The following is a 21354-nucleotide window of genomic DNA, read 5'->3' as shown; positions in this document are numbered from 1 at the left end:
TGTTTTCCCCATTAATTTTTCAATATGAACTTAGACTCCACTACAGCCCAAACCACTAGACGGAGTTACACCAAATTTGGCAGAAAGCTAGATCTTGACCCAGAAAGAGTGCTTTTTGTATGTGGTGTAAATACGTTTGGAGGAATTAAGGGTAAAAATGTGTATATTTCACTCCACGCAGCCGACAGATCTAAAAGCGAGATTTGACTTGTTGCCACCACATCAACCAGGAAGTGGTAGCAGCAATCTTAGGACACAGATTTGATCCCGAATTCTTACAAAAACTAAATCAAAAGACATAAAAGGGCCAGGTACAAATGCCCTGACTCCTAGGCCTGGTGGTGAGTTCCCAGAGGGACCCACCTGGGCCCAAAACATAAAAAAAAAATGTTTTAGGGAATTCGCTGAGGATGCACAAATCTGTGGAAAAATCTTTTTTAAAAAGCAAACAGTGCTTCATTTCTAAACCCCAGATGTCGGGCTGGGCCCATAGAAACTGCATTTTTTTAATGTGTTTTTGGGGAGGGTGGCAGGCATATCCCCACCTCCACAGGATATTTTCAGACCTGAAGACTTCATCACCAGATCCTGAATTTGTTTTGGGTGGAGAAGGGTGCACAGTCCCTCCTGGGCCATTTTCATACTAGGGACCCCATTCTACCTGGGCCTGACATATTTATAAGGGGGAGAAGGGCATGCAGTTACTCTCCCTAGGCTGCTTTAGGACCCAGCGACCCCATCCACTGGGGCCTGATGTTCTTTTAGGGGAAGGAGGCATATGTGCAGGGAAATATATCAAAATATTGCTCTCTCACAGAGGGAGCAGCATTAGTAGCTGCTCCCTGTGGTGGGTGGGGGGAATGCTGGCTCCTGCATCATGTTGGGATCCGACTTGGGCTGTGGGGCCCTTGAGGCTCCCTGTAAGGTCCCCATCAAGTATATGGTGGGTGCCCTGGGTGGACACCAGAGCACCCATCTTCAAGATGAGTGCCCCAGGGGATGGACGCGCCTCTCCCCTTTATTTTAAAGAGTGGCCCTGGTCAATAGAGTCCCACGGCCTAACAAGGCTCCGTGGGGGGGGGGGGGGGGCACATGGCCCCCTTTCCTTTATTTTAAGGAGTGGTCCTGGAGAATGGGGTTCCCAGGGCCTAATAAGGCTTGAGGAAGGGGGCTGCATGCCCCCCTTTAAAGACATGGCTCTGGGCATGGGGTTCCCAGGACCTAATAAGGTTCAGAAGGGGGCCATGTGGCCCCCTTCCCTTTCCTTCAAAAAGAGGCCCTGGGGACTCTGGAAGGGTGCCTTGTGCCCCCTCCCGTTTTTTGCAAGTTGGGCTCCCTGGGCCTATAATGTGTTAGGGAGGGGGTCCACCTCTTTAAAAATAAAAGGCCTGGTGTCTCCAGGTCCAGGTCCTGTCGCCAACCCCGCCACATACGGCCAAAGGCTGCATGTAGCGTGGGGTTGGCCACTGGGCTAGGGTGCAGGACAGGTCTTGTGGCCAACCCCCCACCGTTTATGGCTGAAGGCCATATGCAGCATGGTTTGGATGCATGTAGGGTATTGGCAGCAGGGCCTGGCCGCTAACCCCCTGCCAGGCACAACTGAAGGCCATGTACTGTGTGGGGTTGGCTGCCTTTACGGGGTTGGGCACAAGTCCTGGCCACAGTTCTGGCCTTGCAGTCAACCCCACTCTACACACAGCCTTTGGCGGTGCATGGTTGGAGTTGTATTTATGTAATATAATTAAATATCACTTTATGGTAAAAAGAAATTTAGAACTTCACTGAAAAAAACAAAGGTAAAAGTAACGTTATAGTTAGATGAAATGTTCAGTAACAACATAACATTTCAAACTCCAAAAAACGCCGAAATTCACCAGTTACAGTTATAGTTATCTAAATTAAAAATAACTCGTGCCCTAAGGTAACTGTAATGGATAGGAGGTCAAACCCATGCACTGCTAACTACCCCACATAATACATCACTCATGACTTCTTTGATGCCATCAATGATAATATCACTTCAACATTTGCAATGAAATTATTGATAGGAAAACTGAGCATGACGGGGAGCATGAGAAATTGTTACTTGAGGGCACGAGTTACAGGTCCTTGAGATAACTATAACTTTCATAGGTGAATTTCTGTGTTTTTTAGAGTTTAAAACCTTATGTTGTTGCTGAACATTTCACATAAATATAATGTTACTTTAACCTTTGTTTTTTTCAGTGGATATATATATCATAACCTAGTTAAAGTAGGAAGAACATTTATTGGTTTGCTAATAACTTTGGCGTCATCTGACGGATCTCCACAAAAATTTCCTGAAAAAGGTTTGTTATCTTCAGCTCCGTCCAGGAAAATTTTGGTTTGATCCAACAAGCAGGGGCGAGAAAAAAAGGGCCACTTTCTTAGGGATTTTTGAACAGTGCTGCAGCCAAATGGCAGAATGGAATAACACCAAATTTGATGGAAAGCTAGATCTTTACTGATGAAGTGTGCTTTTTGTGATTTCATGTAAATCTGTTCGGAAGTTTCTGATAAAAAGGTACAAAATATGTATATATTTCTGGTCCATTGGGCAGAAATTGACAAATATAAGCCTTCTGAATGGCTGAGGGGAAATTCTTTAGAGCGAGCATTCTGACTTGCTGGCAGCAACATGAAAAAGAAAGGTTGCGGCAACCACTACGGTACTCATGGACTTGATCCTTGGTCCTAAAAATATTTTAAAATAACAAAATAAAAACATAAGGGGTCTTCAAACCCTCATCATGCACTGCTTAAGGGCTCACATATTAAATCACTCATGATATATTCAATGACAATATATGAGATCTAAAATGACACCATTGACAACAACACTGTGCATGGTAGGGACGCAAGTGATAAGCTACTTTTGGTAATTATGACTGGTGGATTTCAGTTAGTTTTGTTCATTTAAAATGCTGCGAAAATACTGATATTTTCACCTAACTATAATGCCACTCTAACCTTGTTTTCCTGTGACTATATGTGTGTGTGTGTGATTTAAAAAAAAAACCTGAAATGCACCATTTATAGCTTGCGCGCCTATCATGCCCACCTATGACCTCACATATTACATCACTCATGTAATGGACACAACCCATATATTTGTTGCATGTTCAAATAATATTGCATATTGGAATCAATTGTTTTTGCTGATATAATAATTAATGTGTACTAACATTCAATGGAAACCTAAACTGTTTTTGCTAGGCCATACTCCAAGCAAGTCAGGTGTGCATTCTTTGAAATATTTGATGCATAACTGGGCAGGCTCATGTGTGGCTACAGCGCAAACTTTGAGATGTTAGATCCTGTTTGCAAGAATTTTTATTTTTGTGTAGCCTAACTTTTCGATCATACAAAATGACCCTGAACGCATAATTTAAAGAAGATATGGTGTCCCATTAAAGACTGGTTAGGCACTTTAATTCCTGGTTACATTAGTGAACTACGATAAGCTTTAATGTTTCATGAATGATTTTGTTCAAATGGGTTTTCTCGATGTATGATGCTGCTATTAATTAACATATTTATACATGTATATTTGTACATTTTAACAAAAAATGGGTTTGACCTCCTATCCATAATCCACTGCTAAGGATAAGTGGCCTTTTCACAATGATGCAGATTTACCCACATGTAGATTTACTATATCTGGGTGCAAGTTTACACTTTTTTGCTAGTCACCATTTCTGAGTGATTTACACCTTATTGTAGAATTACTTGTTTCCACCTCCAGGTTGAGCCTCCTACATTACAATTTACAATGCTTCAAAGATATTGATGCAATGTTATAACTAGTAACTTTTCTTATATAGGTAGATATATCCACTACTGTAGCGGAGATGTTCATATGGGAACCTATAAGGGAAAATAAGAACTAATAACCTAAAAAGAATTAAACCTATTTTAAAATATAACTATTCAAGTATTACAAATATTTATAATTACCTTAGAACTAGTCAAATAAAATGTTACCAAACATTAACTAAGTAAATTAATTTTGTATTAAATAATTAATTACATTATTAGTATTTAATTCATACATTTGCTAAGAATAATTAAATACAAATTCCCACCCTCAGTAACTTTTTTCTATTTAACTATGTAATTTTTTAAGCTATATGTTGAAGTACTTTAAATTATGTCTAGTTTTTAACATATGCTGTTAATGTAAAATGTTTTTTTTGTATTTGGGGTTATTAATACTTTTTAAAATAATTATTTAATACATATTTATGTTTTTATCATTACAATAAATATGTGTGTGTGTGTGTTCACTTACATACATATATATTAATAGGTGCAGTATGTGGATAGCAAAGGCCCTACTCATCTTTTCTGGGTGGTTGTTTGTTGTGTTTAGAAACCTGCCCCTCCCAAAACCCAACCCTAAATGTCCCAAACACCTCTTATGTTGTAGTTAGTAGTCCCCATTTTCCAGCCACTCACCTTTGTCCCTCCCATATTTACTACTAAAACATAGGCGTATCCTTGGTGCAGAACTTTGCATAGAAAAGATAATGGAGGAGGAGTTCTCTAGTACATGGGTTAGTGAATAACATTTTGTAGTTTGTGAGTTGTACTACTGTAGAACAAAATGCATTATATGAATAGTCCCCTTGGTGTTTAACAAGGTCTACCATAACCGTTCTTGAGGATATGATCATCTATGCAAAATACCCTTTTATACCCAAATTTCTGAACTCTTTCTACTACAGGACAATTTGGTATTTGATATGTAAAATATATAAAATTGCATTTCATAAAATGTTATACATATTATTCAATATTGTAATAAAAGATACATGACAACACCAGACATGATTCTCTGAATTGATTGCAATTGGACAAATGTTTTTGTAAATATGTTTTGCCATTGATAGTAATCTCCTTTGTATTATTTATTAGCTCACAAATACTATAGGGTCCACATATGAAGTGGCCCATAACCTTGGTAGGCCAACATAATTCCGACGAGGCTGGAACAGGACTTTATTAGCACCACTGAATTGCAGAGGCTCTCGTAATGTGTCTTCGATTTAAAATTTTAGCAAGTCACAGACAGATACGCAGTCATTTCCAAATGTTAACATACATACATGCATAGGCATTGCATAGAACCGTAGTATAGGAACCTATTGTCCACACACTACCCTTCAAGTTAAATGAACAAATGGTTTTGTGCAAGAACAACCCATGTACTGCACCAGCCACATGTCCGTGCATCATGCTAGGTTTTGTGCCTGTGTAAATACCAACACTGAATGCCATCAATATATCTAGAGTTATTCATTCATTAATGCTTTCATATCTGTAGTAATAGGGTTCCTTAGTGGTGCCTAGCATGGCACACATATTCTCCTCAGTCCAGTCCAAGGTCTTCTAAACCAAGCTCTTTCTACACATCTATCCAAAAGAATGCAAATTTCCCACTTGCACACCAAGGAGAAGCATGAACAGATAGAGCCTGACTTATATGTTAGAGGAGAAGGAACTTGGGGGCATATTAGCAAGAACCTCGTTAAAATTATTGCTGTTTTAGTGGCAGGAAACTGCCGCTAAAACTGCGATAATGGGCTTGCTAATATGTGTTATAGAATTCCAATAGAAGCCCAGGTTAGATGTGCAGGACATCTAACCTGAGCTTCTATTGGACTTCTATAAGGAATATTAGCAAGCCCATTTTGGCCGTTTTAGTGGCAGTTTCCTGCCGCTAAAACTGCAATAATTTTAACGAGGTTCTTGCTAATATGCCCCGGAGTTTCCTCCCTGAAAACACAGTGATCCGCCAACCTGATTTTGATGATGGCAAACCTTACATTTGGCCACAGTGAAGATTACTCCCTCACCGCCATGGCCAGATTTCTTTGATGGCCAGATGGAGTAAGGGCTGTCAGAGAATTGGCTGTATGTCCATCCATCCAACTACGATTGGCAGACATATTGCTGTTTTGTTATTGTCTTTTACTGCTAGGCAAACCCTGGAGTTGACGGGCAGTAAATATGAAATAATGCCCCCCTCACCTTGGGAAATGGCTCCAATGAACAGGGGTGGCATTATCTTTGCTATTTTCCAAAAGAAATTCCCATTCTAGGATTTTTCATTTTGACAATAAAAAAAGAAAACTGGTTAGTGCAAGGCTTCATCATTTCACAGCAGTTCCTGCCAATGCTTTATGAATGAGCTCCAGCTTGGCGGTCATTTAAAAATCTGTCAGGCGGGCCCTCCACCAGGCAACGGAGTAACTCACTCCATCACATTGGTGGAATAACAGGGCATCTGCCAGGACGTACATTGGCCCCATAGTCCCTAAACACCAGCTCTTTTGCACTTCTGTTCCAAGGATGGGTATGCGAGGATAGTTTCATAAACACCACTCCCTTTGCAACTTCTATCATAATGATTCATTTTCCCCCCTTCAACTTCTTAGTCCCTGAAACTGAGGTTCTATTCCCACTTGTGTCTACAGGATTGGCACACACACACATGATCTCCTTAACACTGTCCCCAAAAAGGCACAGATAGTCCCCTAAGCTCCAAATCTTTACAAAATGACATTCCAAGAATTGGCATCTTCTTCAAAATATCAATTCTTTTCCAATTTCTGCCTCAATGACCAACACTTACACATGGTGTCCTATCTCTTCCTGCTGTTTCTGTCTGAAGGATCAACACACATATGTGGTTTGCTAAATCCCAGCTCTCTTCCCACTTCTTTCACAAGGATAATAGCACATGCACGGTCCCAATCTCAGGAAAATGTGCATGATCCTGTCTCCTGGTTTGTAGCTTGCATCTCTAAAGCTGTCCCTAAGATTGCTCATTTCCTTCAAGGTTTCCTTCCTGTACTTCAGAGAAACATTTTTCTAATTCACCTAATGTAGTTTGCCCCCTCCTCTCTTCCTTGTAGGGGGAGGATGCTGCATTTCAAAATGTAGCTGCTTTCATTGGCTACTTCACTGGGCACTCATTTGACAACATTAAGGCTAATAATTACTTGTTTGTTTGACAATTAAAGCCCTGTGAATAAATCCTTACCGCTGAGGAGGTGGAACAAAGCCAAGCAGCCCAGTATACATCCACATAGGACCTGATGCTGGATAAGGGTCTTTTGAAAACATGTTTTACTATGGCTTTATGGATATTTTAGAAGTTACTGCAGGAAGTCCCAGCAAATTACACCTTAACAAACAGAAGTAAGGGGTGTGCTTGCATTTAGGAATCAGCTCTAACTGCACCGGTTTTAAAGAGGATGCTGTAAAGGTGTTTAGGCGCCCTGTCAGAGCTTTGTGGTATACGCAGGAATGTGTGGTATGATCTTAGTAAGCTCTCTGCATTTACTTGAAGTTCAAAGAGATGGAGTCATTCTGGATCAAAGAATTGACACTTTTGTCACTGGTTGAACCATCAGAGAGATAGTGGTACCCAAGTGCAAAATTGCATCATAAACCAATTGGCACATGCCATAGTGTTATTCCTCATTTTTGCATCTGCTGGCTAAAGCCAGTGGGATACTGTGTGGTAATTCAATTTCTGCACTTGTGTATTACACCATGATTTAGCATAGTACATACGATGAGCCTGGGTGAGGGGCCAACAGGGCTGCTGGTGAAGAATATAGTCAACAGTACTGCTTGTTCTCAGGTCTGTGCCGAATTGATATCCTTTCGCCGATTGCATCCTTATGCCGCTTTGGAGGTCCGCTATGGTAGAGCATCGCTTTCTGCCAGCGTCAACTTGAATATCTCTTATTGTACTGTATATTTAAGGTAATGTCATATCAATGCATAATCCAGCTGAAAACATAGCCATTGGTCTCATATTATGGATCCCACTAACTTGACACAAAGAGGACATCGAAACATTGCTCATAAGTATCAGCAGCATATGTTGAGACATACTCTAGCTTGTCTTTCTGAGCCTCACAAGCTATGTAGTAGTGAATGCATGAAAATGTGTGATGCGGGTAGAGGAGAGTTCTGAAAAAAATTCACTTTTTCTCGTCTACTAAGAAGAAACTTGAAGGGCATAATCAAATCATTAATTCCTCTAGGGATTGTCTTTTCAAATGGACACAACTGGAAGCAGCAGAGACGCTTCAGCTTGATGACTCTGCGCAACCTGGGGCTTGGGAAGAAAAGCCTGGAAGTGACAATCCAAAGAGAGGCTCAACATTTGGCAGGGTTCTTCACAATGACTAAAGGTAAGGGGGAGTCTTTTGGTTTTTTTTTATAAATATTTTATTTGCATTTTATAAGTCCACAACAATGCAATCATGTAGTCAATGGTACACACACCCAAGTCCTCCGACCCCCCGTCCCTGTCTCGCTTATGTCCGACAAAAGTAGTACAAATGCGACCTGAAAACAATATCGATAGTACACAGCTGTTCAGTAACATCCTAACCAAACTCATCTCAATGTGCTCATGCTTATACAAAGGCTAGCACTGTAGTCACCCCCCTCACAACCCCCCATCTAATCCGTGATAAGAGCGCCACCTGGACCAGACCCTTCAGAACTTCTTCGGGCACCCCCTAGCTTTATATGTCACTCTCTCAGCAGCCATATACATGTCCAGCCCTCTCCTCCATTCTTCTAGTTCCGGGGCATCCGGCGATCCCCAGTGTTTCGCTATGTCTCTCTTTGCCACCACCACAAGATGTCGGTCCAGTAGCGTTGTATCGCAGTGCACGTCCACACAATGTGGAAGAAGTCCCCATCCTCTCGATGACACCTGAGGCAGCTCATGTCCGTCACCTTCCCCATCTTATAGAGACGCACTCTGTCGTAGTAGGTTCTGTGGAGCATATTAAATTGGATAAGGCGCAGCCTGGACTTAATTGATACCTCTCTGGGGTGCATTAATACTATGTCCCAGTCAAGGTCATCCATTACTCCCACCTCCGACTCCCACGTCAGTCTAAGTTTCGCCAGGTCACCTAGCATGTTATTCGTTAAGGTTTTGTAAGTGAGTGAGACTGCTTTCCCATGAATTTGTTCTTGCAACAGACGTCCCTCCAGTGGCGCATATTCTGGGAGCCCGGTTATTTGAATATTCTGGGCCCGCCAAGCGTGCCGCAGCTGCGCATATTTGAAGAACTGGGAGTTGTGTAGAACAAATTCAGTCTTCAGCGCCCTGAGGTAAGGGGGAGTCTTGATCCACCTCAAAGTCACAAAGCCTATTCAGTGTGCAAACCTTCACTCTGTGTCAGCCAACAGGCTATATTGTATGAATTAAATCCAAGCAGCCTGTTGAAAGTTCAGAGGATACTTCAGAGTTTCAGGGAAAACAAATATGTATGTATTTATATATGTGTGAAGAGGGGAAGGATTTTGGTAAAAAGAAACATAGTCCAGCTGGGGCCTGTTTTCTGAAGGCATTTTGAAATCACAACACATGCTTTTCCTGGATAAGATTCACACATGCTTGACACCCACCAAAACTTTCACAGAGGTATACCAATAGCTGCTTTTAAGTAATTCATTTAATATGTACGGTAACTGGGGCATTCCCTGAAAAACAAAACAGATCCATTGTGTGGGGGGTTCTCCTGATAATGTCAATCTCATTAAATTATAAGGTATAAAGGTTCTTTATCAAAGGTTAACATACAGACGATCCTCATACCCGACATTCTTGTCTGATTTGCTGGCCTACGTTCAAAATGCTGTATTCCACAGATTTCCACCTATAGAAATCTGTGACACATACAAAAAGTGATGGTAGGAATGCTTGAATTAATCTCAGCCACTGGTAATTACTCGGGGACGCATCCCAGTCCATTGTTACATTGTACACCATGCCACCTCAGTTTGGACCCAGCTATGTGCAAATACGTCTTAATTCTGCTCCAATGGGAGCAGTCCAGCAGAACTTCAAAGCCAGGTCCTCACTGTACTGGAACACAAGCGACCCAGGACCAGTTTCACCCTTGTTATAGGCTCATCAGCAGGATGTAGCTTGGTTCCAGTGAGACAGTGTGCATTGGACTCACATCTGGGAACAAACTGGTAAATGGAGTGCTTGCATTATTATCAACCACTGGTAATTACTCTGGGCTGCATCCCAGTCCAATGTTATTTTGCACACCATGCCACATCAGTTTGCACACTGCTATATGCAAATCAGTCTTTAATTGTTTGAAATTTGGACTGCTTGTACTAATCAACAATTGATTCACAAACAAGCTGAAAATGACAGCACATGTTTCGCTTCAATTAATTGAGTAGACATTTAATTAGAGAGTAAGCAATCAACTAAAACCACCCATATTTCAATACCATGCTTAGTGAGTATTCAAAACCACATGTAGAATGTAAAAATAGAAAAAGTGACAAAAGATAAAGAGAAACGAAACAAGAAAAAAATAACAAAATATAATATTGACAATTTCTACGATATATATGTGTTGGTCGCATTCAATAGCGTGAAACATTTAGAAATATAAAATGTTCCACTTGTCAATTAAAAAACCTTTTTCCAAGCTGTTTACAAAACCAAGGGCATGGTAAATATCCAACAGGAGGGTTTTGTCAGTCTAAGTGCACCATTTAAAGCTTAGAACTGAACTGATAAGATGAACATATTTAAACTCAATCAAAGTTTCTCAAGGCGTTTATATGCATTTTTAATTCTATGACTAATACCTGGGAACTCTAATAGTCTTATGGGGATGTACGCTGTTACAACGCATGATTTTACCACGCATGCTGTTACAACGCCAGTTTTACAACGCAAGCCATTACAACGCTTTGCTTTGGGGGGTGCTGGATAGTGAATAGTTTAATTTACTATTCCAACTCCAGTCCCCGTGGATAGTAGGGAAGGTGTTGGATAGTAAATTAAACTATTACTTATCCTAGAGCGCCCCCCAGTGCAATGCGTTGTAATGGTTTTCGTTGTAAAACCTGCGTTGTAAAAGCACTGCGTGGTAAAAGTTGCGTGGTAAAGGATGTTTCCCGTCTTATGGTGTATTCTTTGTGTTGGAAAAGTTTATATGAAAAAGCAAAAGTAATAATGCCTTTAATTTGTTGTTTTCTTACCTTTAAATCATTTCACTGAAGCATCTATATTTTTTTGTCAAAGTCGTTTTTATTGTGGTTTCCAAAACATAGACTCAATGCACAGTTCACCAGTATGCCCTCGCAGGGGCTCTCCGAAATTCAAAACACATTATTCACACATACTGACAAATAGGAAATCGAAGTACCCTATACCCACAGTGTTTCCAAGCCTTGTCCACAACATAATTGAAGGGGTCAGTTTCGAGGTAAATGGGGTGCAGTCGCTATGTCCATCACGAGGGATCATCATCAAGAGCAATGTCACTTCCATGAGTGTCTCTACGCTTATTCCTCCCTCTATGCTCCCCATTTCGCCCAAGTGCCAGTATGTGCCACCAGCACGCAATGCCCCCGAAGAGCTCGAGGAAGCTCGATAGTGGGTAATACATCAAGAGTCAAACAGTAGAAAAAAGATTTTAAAAAAGGAAGAAAACCCCAACTCACCCCCCCTCCCCACAATCCCCCCCCCCCCTCCCCAGTGGTGGTGTTGCAGTACAATAGAGTTTCCGACCGTATATTGTACCTCAGACTTGGAATATGCATCTATATTATACAGTGGTACACATCATTCTGATGACAAAAGTTAATGTATAATTGGGGGTTCATAAATTCAATTCAGACATGTTATATAGAACAAGAAATGAGGCATAAAGGGCATTCAAACTTTAGGATACCTAATTGGCCTTGATGAGCTTGCTGGTTGATCAAACTGTATCCAGCATTGAAAAAATTACAGCTTGACCCAATTGATATTTAAAGAGTAATTGATGACATACAATGTGAACTATTTAACCCTTAAAAGATATAAAATGTTAGATGATATTTGTAAGAAATTGGGAATAATATTTGAGGGGGATAACTATTCACCTCAAGTAATAATCACAATCCTTGTTAGGATGACTTGTTAAAGTCACTAAATTAACCTTAGCTCAACATCCTGGTAGCTATGGCATAGAGCAGACAGCCTAAACTTAGAGGCAATGTGTAAAGTATTAATACAGTCAAAAACAGTCATAAAGTCAAAACACACTCAAGAAAAATCCCAAACCAATTACAAATGTAGAGTATATTTTAATAAATAAAATGTCAAGAAAACTACAACAATCTACTGAGGGGAACCAGAGATATGCATTTTTAACATGTGAGGTTCAAAATAGCACCAAAAAGCATTAAGTGCCAACCACGGTCATCTTGTTACGCTGGATTGGCTAGTTAAGGCCAACGTTAATGAAGCACAGGGTGTATACAGAAACCAGGTTCGACCCAGTCGGAAATGTTACCTTCGGACTTAGACTTTAAATGAAAGTCAAAATTCTTTAGTAGGGCAAGGCAACCAACGCATAACTCTGATGGCCCAACAGACTAATGATCATCAGAGGATTAGCCAATTGTCTGTCCTCACTATTTAGAGTGGGCATAAAAATGGCAAGTTTTAACTCTTCATTAAAGGGACAGTGAGAAATGTAAGATGATCCTTATATCACAGGAAATAACCCCCATGGTGAGGGGTCATGGAATTTTCTTTTTCTTTTCAAAAGCAAAATCTCTCACATTTTATTTTTGAAAATTAAAAAAAGCATTGAAATATTGCCTTACAGCTTCACCATATTGACAGAGCCGTCAGTCAAATGTTTAATGCATTTGCAGGAACCAGCATGACGGCGCTTCCTTGAAATGCAGGAGATGTTCGCTGGGTTGTCGGACATCTCTACATTTGGCAGGCAGAGTATCCTTACCATGGCAGGGGTAAAGTCCTCTTCCATGGCACCAGTACATTATCCGTTTGCCAAACTCTAAATCAGGTCCTTAGTCACTTTTTTGCAGCTTAGACTTTTCTAGCGGGGAAAGGCTCTAGACTGCAGCTGAATAGGGCTCCCCGAGACTGGATAACTTCTACATGAGATCTTGCTGATTCGTATTTGCAGTGGAAAACTCTGAGCGGGATCTACTTGAATCTTCAGCCCATTGACAACCCACCTTTGGTGGATCAACTTGGCAGGATGATCGGTTACTTCCTGGGTTTAATCGATGTGCTTGTATTGCATGTTTTGAGATATTTGTGTAACTATAGGAGAATAATATTCAGAGGAATGCACTTCCCTAAAAACTGAATTTAACTTGCAATCTGCCATAATTTCAGTTAAATAAAATCTGTTGGGAAGTCCAGTATCTGAAGAGGCTGTTCAGAGAAAAACAGGGAAAGGAGGTAAAGAGAGAAGCAGCACTCCTTATGCATCTCAGACTTCTGACTTGCACAGACTGGTATAAGTCATGTGGTAAGGACCTTTGGTCTGCAATGAACTGACTGGTAACCCCAGTAATCTCATAAAACAAGGTAATCTAATCTAAATATATGTGTATGCAACAATTCCTTCTGAATATTTTTCAGCAGGATAGCTTACCAGGGTATGGAAGCAGAGAGGTTGCAGCTAGCCCCCAGAAAACCAGGATACAATCTGGGAACTGAATATGAAGTCCACCTATAATAGATGAGGCGCATGCCTTCTACCAGTTTGTGCTTCCAAGGTCAGAGGTCCGAGAGGCTGAGTGTTTCTTCTCTCCCTACCTCCCTTTCCCAAAAAATAGGTTGAAACCTGCTAAGGAGCCAATGGAAACATATTAGTGCATTAAAGGTTATCTTAACAGTACCTGCCTATTTTCTTGAAGTGGCAGGAGATGATACATCATCAGGTGGGGATAGAGTTACTCATCAGGGACCCCACAGCCTAGCAGACGATCCTTATGATAGGAGTAATGTCCCTGAAGGGGATATCACCGTATCTGTCTCCCATAAATTGCCTAAAATGGGCTAAAGTTGCCAGATACTACTTCATTTAAATCACCTTCCAACATTACTTGTGGCAATAATGATTCACTGTGCCTGGTAGCCCAGGCCCCTTAAATTAAGAGAATTCCTATGTTTTTGTCTTGCAGTTGCCCAAATGATCTCTCATCCTCTGCCAATGCCTCAATTATGGTAAGGGCCCCTTCTCTTAATGTGAACAATTCAAGCCTTCTTCCTTTCAGATATGTTCAATTCTCTGAATCATGTCACTGTTTGGAGAAAAAAATAAATATATATATATATATTTTAATTATACTGAGTTCCTAGATGTGGTGACAACTAATTTAAGGCAAACACATAGTTTGCACCTAAATACTTACAGCCTATTTAATAATCCCACTACTGGGAGTGCTCCAAAAAAGTAAGAGCACCCACTGATGCCTAATCCGTCCCCCACTTTTTCTCTTTTCAGTTACAACCATACAAGGAAAAGGTCCTATAAATATGGTCTGTATGGTTAGGTGCATGTTTTTTACTATTTAATTGCACAGAGAATTAGCAATCGCAAAAATAAGGGTAAAAACTAGGCCTGGAGGAAAGCCTTCAGACCCTTCATGGGCTATATAAAGGCTGAAACATGTCGACCTTATCGGAAGCCTGGGAACATTAATTCCTAAAAGGACCACGCTGACCTGACCAGAGCATATTTATAGGACCTTTTCCTTGTATGGTTGTAACTGAAAAGAGAAAAAGTGGGGGACGGATTAGGCATCAGTGGGTGCTCTTACTTTTTTGGAGCACTCCCAGTAGTGAGATTATTAAATAGGCTTTAGGTGAAAACAAAGTGTTTGCCTTAAATTAGTTGTCACCACATCTAGGAACTCAGTATAATTAAAATTCAAAGTAGCACTAAGGAGAATACATTTAGAAGGAAAAACAGACTAGACCTATTACATACATGACTTATTTTTTCAACAGACATCATGGGGTACCAGGGGAGGACGGACTCTGTAGTGGCCCATGGAAAGGAGGGCACTGGCTCCTTAGATGGTTGTTAAACAATTGTTTATGGGTTTTTATCAACTGTAGACAATAGCAATTGTTGCAGGATAGGACAATAACAAATTATCAATGGTAGATGATAGCAATTGTAGCAGGATGAGACAAAAATAAATTATCAACTGTAGACAATACCACTTGTAGCAGGATGAGATATTAACAAATTACCTGACTGAATTACACTGGCTCACACTGAAGGATGGGGGGTGACCAGTGAATAATATGGTTGGGTTAAAAAACTTGGAAAAAAGAACTAGGGGGTGCACGATAAAAAACGGTGTACTGCAGAACAGAATTTGGAGAGTTTTTGGCGCAGTAGTGAACTCTGATGTATTATGTTGGAGAGAGAGGGTTATCCGATGTCTAAACATTTAACACAGTGAGGGAAGGGGATTCTCTTCAGTCAGTTCCTTATACTGTATAAGCATAGTATCCCAGGTAGCAGCAATAGGGTGCCGGCTTCTACGACGGGCCTCCTCCCAATGCAGTGGAGAGCTTTCTGCTTCTCCTCATCTAAGTAGTGCCTTACGCCATAGGGCAAGAGTCGGGTGGTGTTGGTCCTTCCAGTGCATAGTTAGTAGGGCAAACAGTAGGGCCAGATTGGTGAATTGCACCTGAACCCTGTGTTTTGCTTGTCTTGGAAAATGCCTAAGGCAGTAGCCTCCCATGAATTTAAACTTTCTCCTAACACAGTATGTTGGCACAAGGACAAGAGGTCAGTGGGTCCTCTCCATGGTATGATCGTACACAGAAAGGAGGACAGTAGCTCCTACCTTGGCCTGATCCCAGGATGTGTTCGTGCTGAACTGTTCCCATGAGGCACAGGGTCAAACTGATTTGCATATGGCCATGTCTGAACTGGAGTGGTGTGGAGCGCAAAAAAACGATGTATTTAGGCCCAGATCTCTGTACTGGGGTGAATGTATGAAATTGTTCTGCATTCTGTCCATCAACTGTGGTTTTTGCATTTGTCACCCCGAGTGGTGGGGGGTATGCTCAGACGTGAGTCCCATGCTCTCCACACCACTGGATTCAAGCAAGCCGGGCTGAAGACGGCTGGAATGCCAGAAACTGCTCCTCGTAAGCTTGATTCCGGTCCAGGAAAGACATGGCTTGGCAGTTCGGGCTGGACTGTTCCCATAAGGCACAGGGTCAGACTGATTTGCATATGGCCATGTCTGAACTAGGGTGGTGTGGAGTGCAGAAAAACGATCTATTTAGGCCCAGATCTCTGTACTGGGGTGAATGTATGACATTGTTCTGCATTCTGTCCATCAACTGTGGTTTTTGCATTTGACCCCAGGATGTGGCGTCCGACAAAAAAAAACAGCACTGGCACCGCCCGTGAAGGCTAACCTGTTTGGAGGAGCCTCAAAGGAGCTTTGCAGGAGCTTTCAGTGCCGGAGCCATGTCTATCTTGATTGCTCTTGTGATGTCTTCTCCGGCCTTAAATCCGATTTCTTTATTTTTATAGGACCTGATTGTCTGTATAATCTTATCTTGGTTAATGTTTTGAAAAAAATGATAGGACTGGCAGAAACTAAATCCGAAATAAGATAGTCATGGTGACAAATGAACAAGTTCAATTATCACATCTATCCTAAAGAAGTTCAGGAAACAGGTAATTCCAGCATATTGACGCATGTCTTACATTGTACACTTTCTATGAACGAAATTGGAAAGTGTGTACCCATAATGTGAAAGAAATAGAAGAAGCTGAATACACATTCTACTCCTGTCTAAACTTCACACTTTCTATGAAAGAAATAGAAGAGTCTGAAAACAGAAATGGTGGAAATACTCAGAAAAGACAGAATGATGGAAACAGGAACATCAGAGCAGACAAATGAAGTAAATAGCAAAATCTGACAGGGAAATGTCATAGTATTTGCAACATCCTTGGAATAACTCCTAAATTGAAAAGTGTTTCTGCCATTTTTGTAAAACATAGCAATCATGATGATATTTAACTATTACAAATGTGTTTTGAATAAGCTCGATTATCAGAATATCATGACACATGACCAAAACAAAAGAACATGCTAGAAACATGCATTGAATGGAATCACAGCTATTCAGATGCTGCTTGTTTAACACAGCACATTTATTTATCGAAATGAAAAACCTGTTATTCACAAAATGCCTGTTTTGAGTCGGTAATTGTCAAAAAAAAATTCGGTCATTCAGCTTATGGGAGGCACTAACAGCTAATCTGATGGCTGCTTTCCCTTAAATTAGTAAAGAACAACATGAGTAATAGTTCATTTTAAAATGTGCTCAAGGCATCATATATTTTGAAAAAGAAAACAATAACTATAAAAAACAATAGGGGACAATTGATTCAGCACTAGACATACTTGTTAATTAGCTTTCTCAATAATACCGGTTGAGACATTGTTGTTGTTCTACACTGCTTCCCCTTAACCCCTTTGCTGCGGCGGGAATTCCGCCGCAGCGCTAACGGGGCGGGGGGGTCGAGCAGCGCTCGCATGCTCGTGACGGAGCCGCTCCGTCACGAGCCGCGGTTGAGCTGTGCTCGTGACGGAGCGGTTCCGTCACGAACTCGCCCGCTCAATAGAACGCGCCACGCAGGCGCGAAATTCGCGCCGCGCAGGCGCGCCGAGCGGGCCATGACGGAACCGCTCCGTCATGAGCACAGCTCAACCGAGGCTCATGACGGAGCGGCTCCGTCATAAGCACAGAAGGGGTTAAAGATACCATTATTCCCAACTGGAAATGGAACAAGTTTCTCTGTTTGTGCTCGAGAGCCCTCAGTCATGTCTTCTTGTCACCAAGCACTTCTTTCCAAAGGGTTTGCCATGGTGTCATAAACAAGCCCAAATTAAATCAGAATTAGATACAATAGGCCTGTCAGCAGCAGGCAGCTACAGTCAGCTGTAGTCAAGCTCTAGAAACAAACCAATCCCATAAGACTATGAGCCTAATTATGAGTTTGGCTGTGCTGGAGCGGGACCGCCCTGCTCCCGCACCGTCAAATCCATGTCACCAGATTAGGAGTTTTTTCTCTTGTCTGGAGGGTGATTCTTTGATGTTCTTAGGGCGATGGCTATGAAATAGGCACCACAATGGGAATGTAAAAGGCAGTACCTGCACGGCATAGACTGCTGCAGTCAATTCTGTTCAGGTCCTGGTGTGCATCCACATGGCTTGAGGCAGCAGAGGGGCCCGTTTGTTTCCTCACCACCACACAGTGGCGTAGCCAGTCCCTTTGCCTCCTGTGGCAGTCCCTGCCTTTGCATGTAAGAGCTGGGAGTTGCTGGCAATATTCCCGCCCGAGGCAAACACATGAAAAACCAGGGTTGCTGGTGATTCCCATGCCCCCCAGCCCCCTTGCTATACCACTGCCACCACACTTTTCATGTGGCGGTGTGGAAACTCTTAATATGCTTGGTCTCTGATCTCTAGTAGTTGCAGTGGCTCCAGGGCAGCCCATCCACCCTGGTTGCAATGGGTTGGAAGACCTCAAAAAAAGGTGTGATAGAGTGCAATCTGTCACCCCTTTTTTTTAAGTATTACTGTCTGCCCCTTGACGAGTTGCACCCATCGACTACGGCAAAGAACAAACAAACATAACGTTGTCACATGAGAGACAATCGAAAGAACATTTTCTCAAAAGTTAACCCCTTGAACTACTTTGTTTAAACTTATGGTGGATTGTGATTTAATTTCTGTTTTATGCATATTTTTATAGTAAGCATGTTAGCATGCGTATCATTAACTAGCACAGAATACTGTTATGTTCAGCTTAAGGCTGAAATACAAACAGTAGGACATCGTATAATTGATGTCGTAAATATCACCTAAGGGTGGGCAGGGAAATTAACCCCTTCGCTGCGGGGTGTTCCCCCCCGCTGTGCAGGGGGAGGGGGGCCGCGCGCGGCACCGCTGTGCTTGTGACGAGCTCGGCTCGTCATGAGGCACAGTGCAGCTGCACAACGTCACAACCACACGCATTTTTCGAACGTTTAGCACAGCGGGGTAATTATCCCCGCGTGCAACGTTCCAATGGCCGTGACGAGCTCAGCTCATCATGAGTGCAGCTGCACTGTGCCTCATGACGAGCTGAGCTCGTCATGAGCATAGAAGAGGTTTAGTTTGATGCCTAGGAAGATTGAAAGAATAGTGTTTGGTGTAGTGTAAATAACGTGGTTTGGTAGACATGATATTGAGGCATTTTATGATGGCAAACGCAGTGCAGTAAGGGATCTGTAGTACCTCAGGTCTTGGTAATTACTGTGAACGGGGGATTCTGAGGGGTGGGACGGTTTTTAATACAATGTGGCCAGTGAGTGAGTGATGGAGGTGAGGTTCAGGATGAGAAGGGGTTCAACTCTGAATGATGATGAATAATAGGTTACGGTTAAAGCATATAGAAGGCAATGTGAATGCGTAAGCAGCACGCAATTGGGATGTGTAGGGTTAAGAGTTGATGTCAGTTAATTAAAGGTTGAGGGCGGAGAAAGAGCACAGGTGCTTAAATTGCAGAATAAGGTGAGAACGCTGTAGGTGGACGGTTGTGAATTAGTTGGGAGGCGATTACAATAACAGATCTAGAAGGTAATGGTTTGGGTAGATAGGATTTTGCTGTTGGGAACAACTAGTTTGTAGAAGGATTTCACACATGTTTACGGGAACGGTCTAAATGGTGGTGTTGAATACGATAGAAATGAGGGAGGTTGAGAGAGGTGGAACACCAGAAAGCGGCAAGCTTACCTGCCACGCCAACGGGCTGGACAGGGGCCGTGAGGTGAAACGGCGGCAGTCTTCCTTACCGGCGGCAGCGGGGCGCTGGGAGAACCACAGCCCCCAGCAGCCTCAGGGGCAGCGAGTGCCTGTGACGCGATTGGAGCGCCCGGAGGCGCAAGATAAACGCTAACCTCCCTCTCGCCACCGCGAGTCGCGCGCGGGAGGCGCCCGGGAGAAGCCCGAGACAAGGGCGGGGCCGTCTGTGGCCGTCCGGGGACAAAAGGGGACGGGACGGGCCACCCCCCTTGGCTTTACTTGTGAGTACGGGCAAGCGGATCCCTGTGGATGTTACTTTGTTAATGTTTTAATAGTGACTTCTGAACTACCCCAAATATGTCTATTCAATCTACCTTACCAGATAACTATTTACTGAAAGTAGTAACTAGAATTAATAGCGATAGGAGGAAATCGCTAGGTAAAAGTACATTACCTGATCTCCCATTGGTTACATCCCCGGATACCAATAATTTCGATATGAATACCACCAATGGCATTATCACAGCAGCCGAGACTGATAACACCGGTATTAATGTCGAATCTACTGAGGTCTCCGATAACCTGACTGTGGTGGAAGTTAACCCATGTGAGACCTCTGAAGGCACCCCTCAGCAGTACAATAGGGCTACTAAATTTATGAGAGCATGCAGGAAAACAGCTCCTAAATGGGGAAATCATTCTGTTAGAAAAAACAGAAAAGACACCACACACAAGGAGAACAACCAGGAAATAGGGGCATTATCTAAAGACGGCTGCGTTTCTATTAAGCCTGACCAAATTGACTTGTTAGTGAGTACTCTCGATAATAAATTCAAAATGGTTGTAGAGCCCTTGTTAGCTAAAATTGATGATCTGTGGGCAGAAGTACTGAGACTAAGGGTTGTGGTGGATCAGCATGCAGTTAGTTTGGATAAAACCATATCAAATATTAAAGATACAGCGTGCCCAAACACAGCACCTATACAGGACAGGGTACAACAACGCCTTACAAATAGTGCCCCCTCTACTGCTAATACTGGGAAACAAACATCTAAAGAGTCATCTGTATCAACACGCCTATTAGCCCAGGAAATGGGCCGACCTTCCCAGGTACCGGCAGCTGGGCCAACAAGTGTAGCGTCAGCTAGTTCACATACTGATGAAAGATCATTACCAGCTCCAAACAGAGGAAAGGGTGTTTCGGTGCCAGCAGTGTCAGCAATGCCTGCTACTATAGGGGGGACTAATGGGGGGACTAATGGGGTACCTGTAAGGATATGTAGGCGCCCAGTAGACCTCCCCCCTCAATGTGTACCCTATGTTGTGGTCTTAACTAATGTCCCGACTCTAAGTCAGACCCCCTATACCCTATTCCCTAAAAAATAAAACAACTTCATGGTTAAACCGCCACTTTGGTTATCCAGTTGGCTACTCTGATCAAATTATTTCTATCAGAAGAGTCAATTGGATTGGTAATACTAGGAAGACCTGTGGGAGCGATTGCGTGATTATTAATTTTAAACATCCGCAACATGTTGCGACTGTCTTGCTTAGAGCGGCCTCACTCACGCAGTCGGAGACAGATGTTGTCGCAAGACCATTGGGCTATTTCTATAACCATCTTAACAGGTTGCCTTCTGCTAATGGTAGGGAGGGGGCTAAGAACTATT

The 21354-nt window shown here is 42.3% G+C and overlaps 1 protein-coding gene across 2 annotated transcripts in view; it reads left to right on the top strand.

Moving 5' to 3' along the window:
- LOC147684141 (cytochrome P450 2J2-like) overlaps positions 1 to 21354 on the top strand; it is a 177799-nt gene that overhangs the window by 22832 nt on the left and 133613 nt on the right. For both annotated transcript variants that reach the window (XM_086944531.1, XM_086944532.1), the window contains exon 3: positions 8085 to 8234. In XM_086944531.1, the coding sequence (XP_086800657.1) occupies positions 8085 to 8234 (150 nt within the window). The remainder of the gene's footprint in view (positions 1 to 8084; positions 8235 to 21354) is intronic.

Source organism: Lissotriton vulgaris, chromosome 11, assembly GCF_964263255.1.
Source record: "Lissotriton vulgaris chromosome 11, aLisVul1.2, whole genome shotgun sequence".
Taxonomy (NCBI): domain Eukaryota; kingdom Metazoa; phylum Chordata; class Amphibia; order Caudata; family Salamandridae; genus Lissotriton; species Lissotriton vulgaris.
This window is presented reverse-complemented; position numbering and strand designations above follow the sequence as displayed.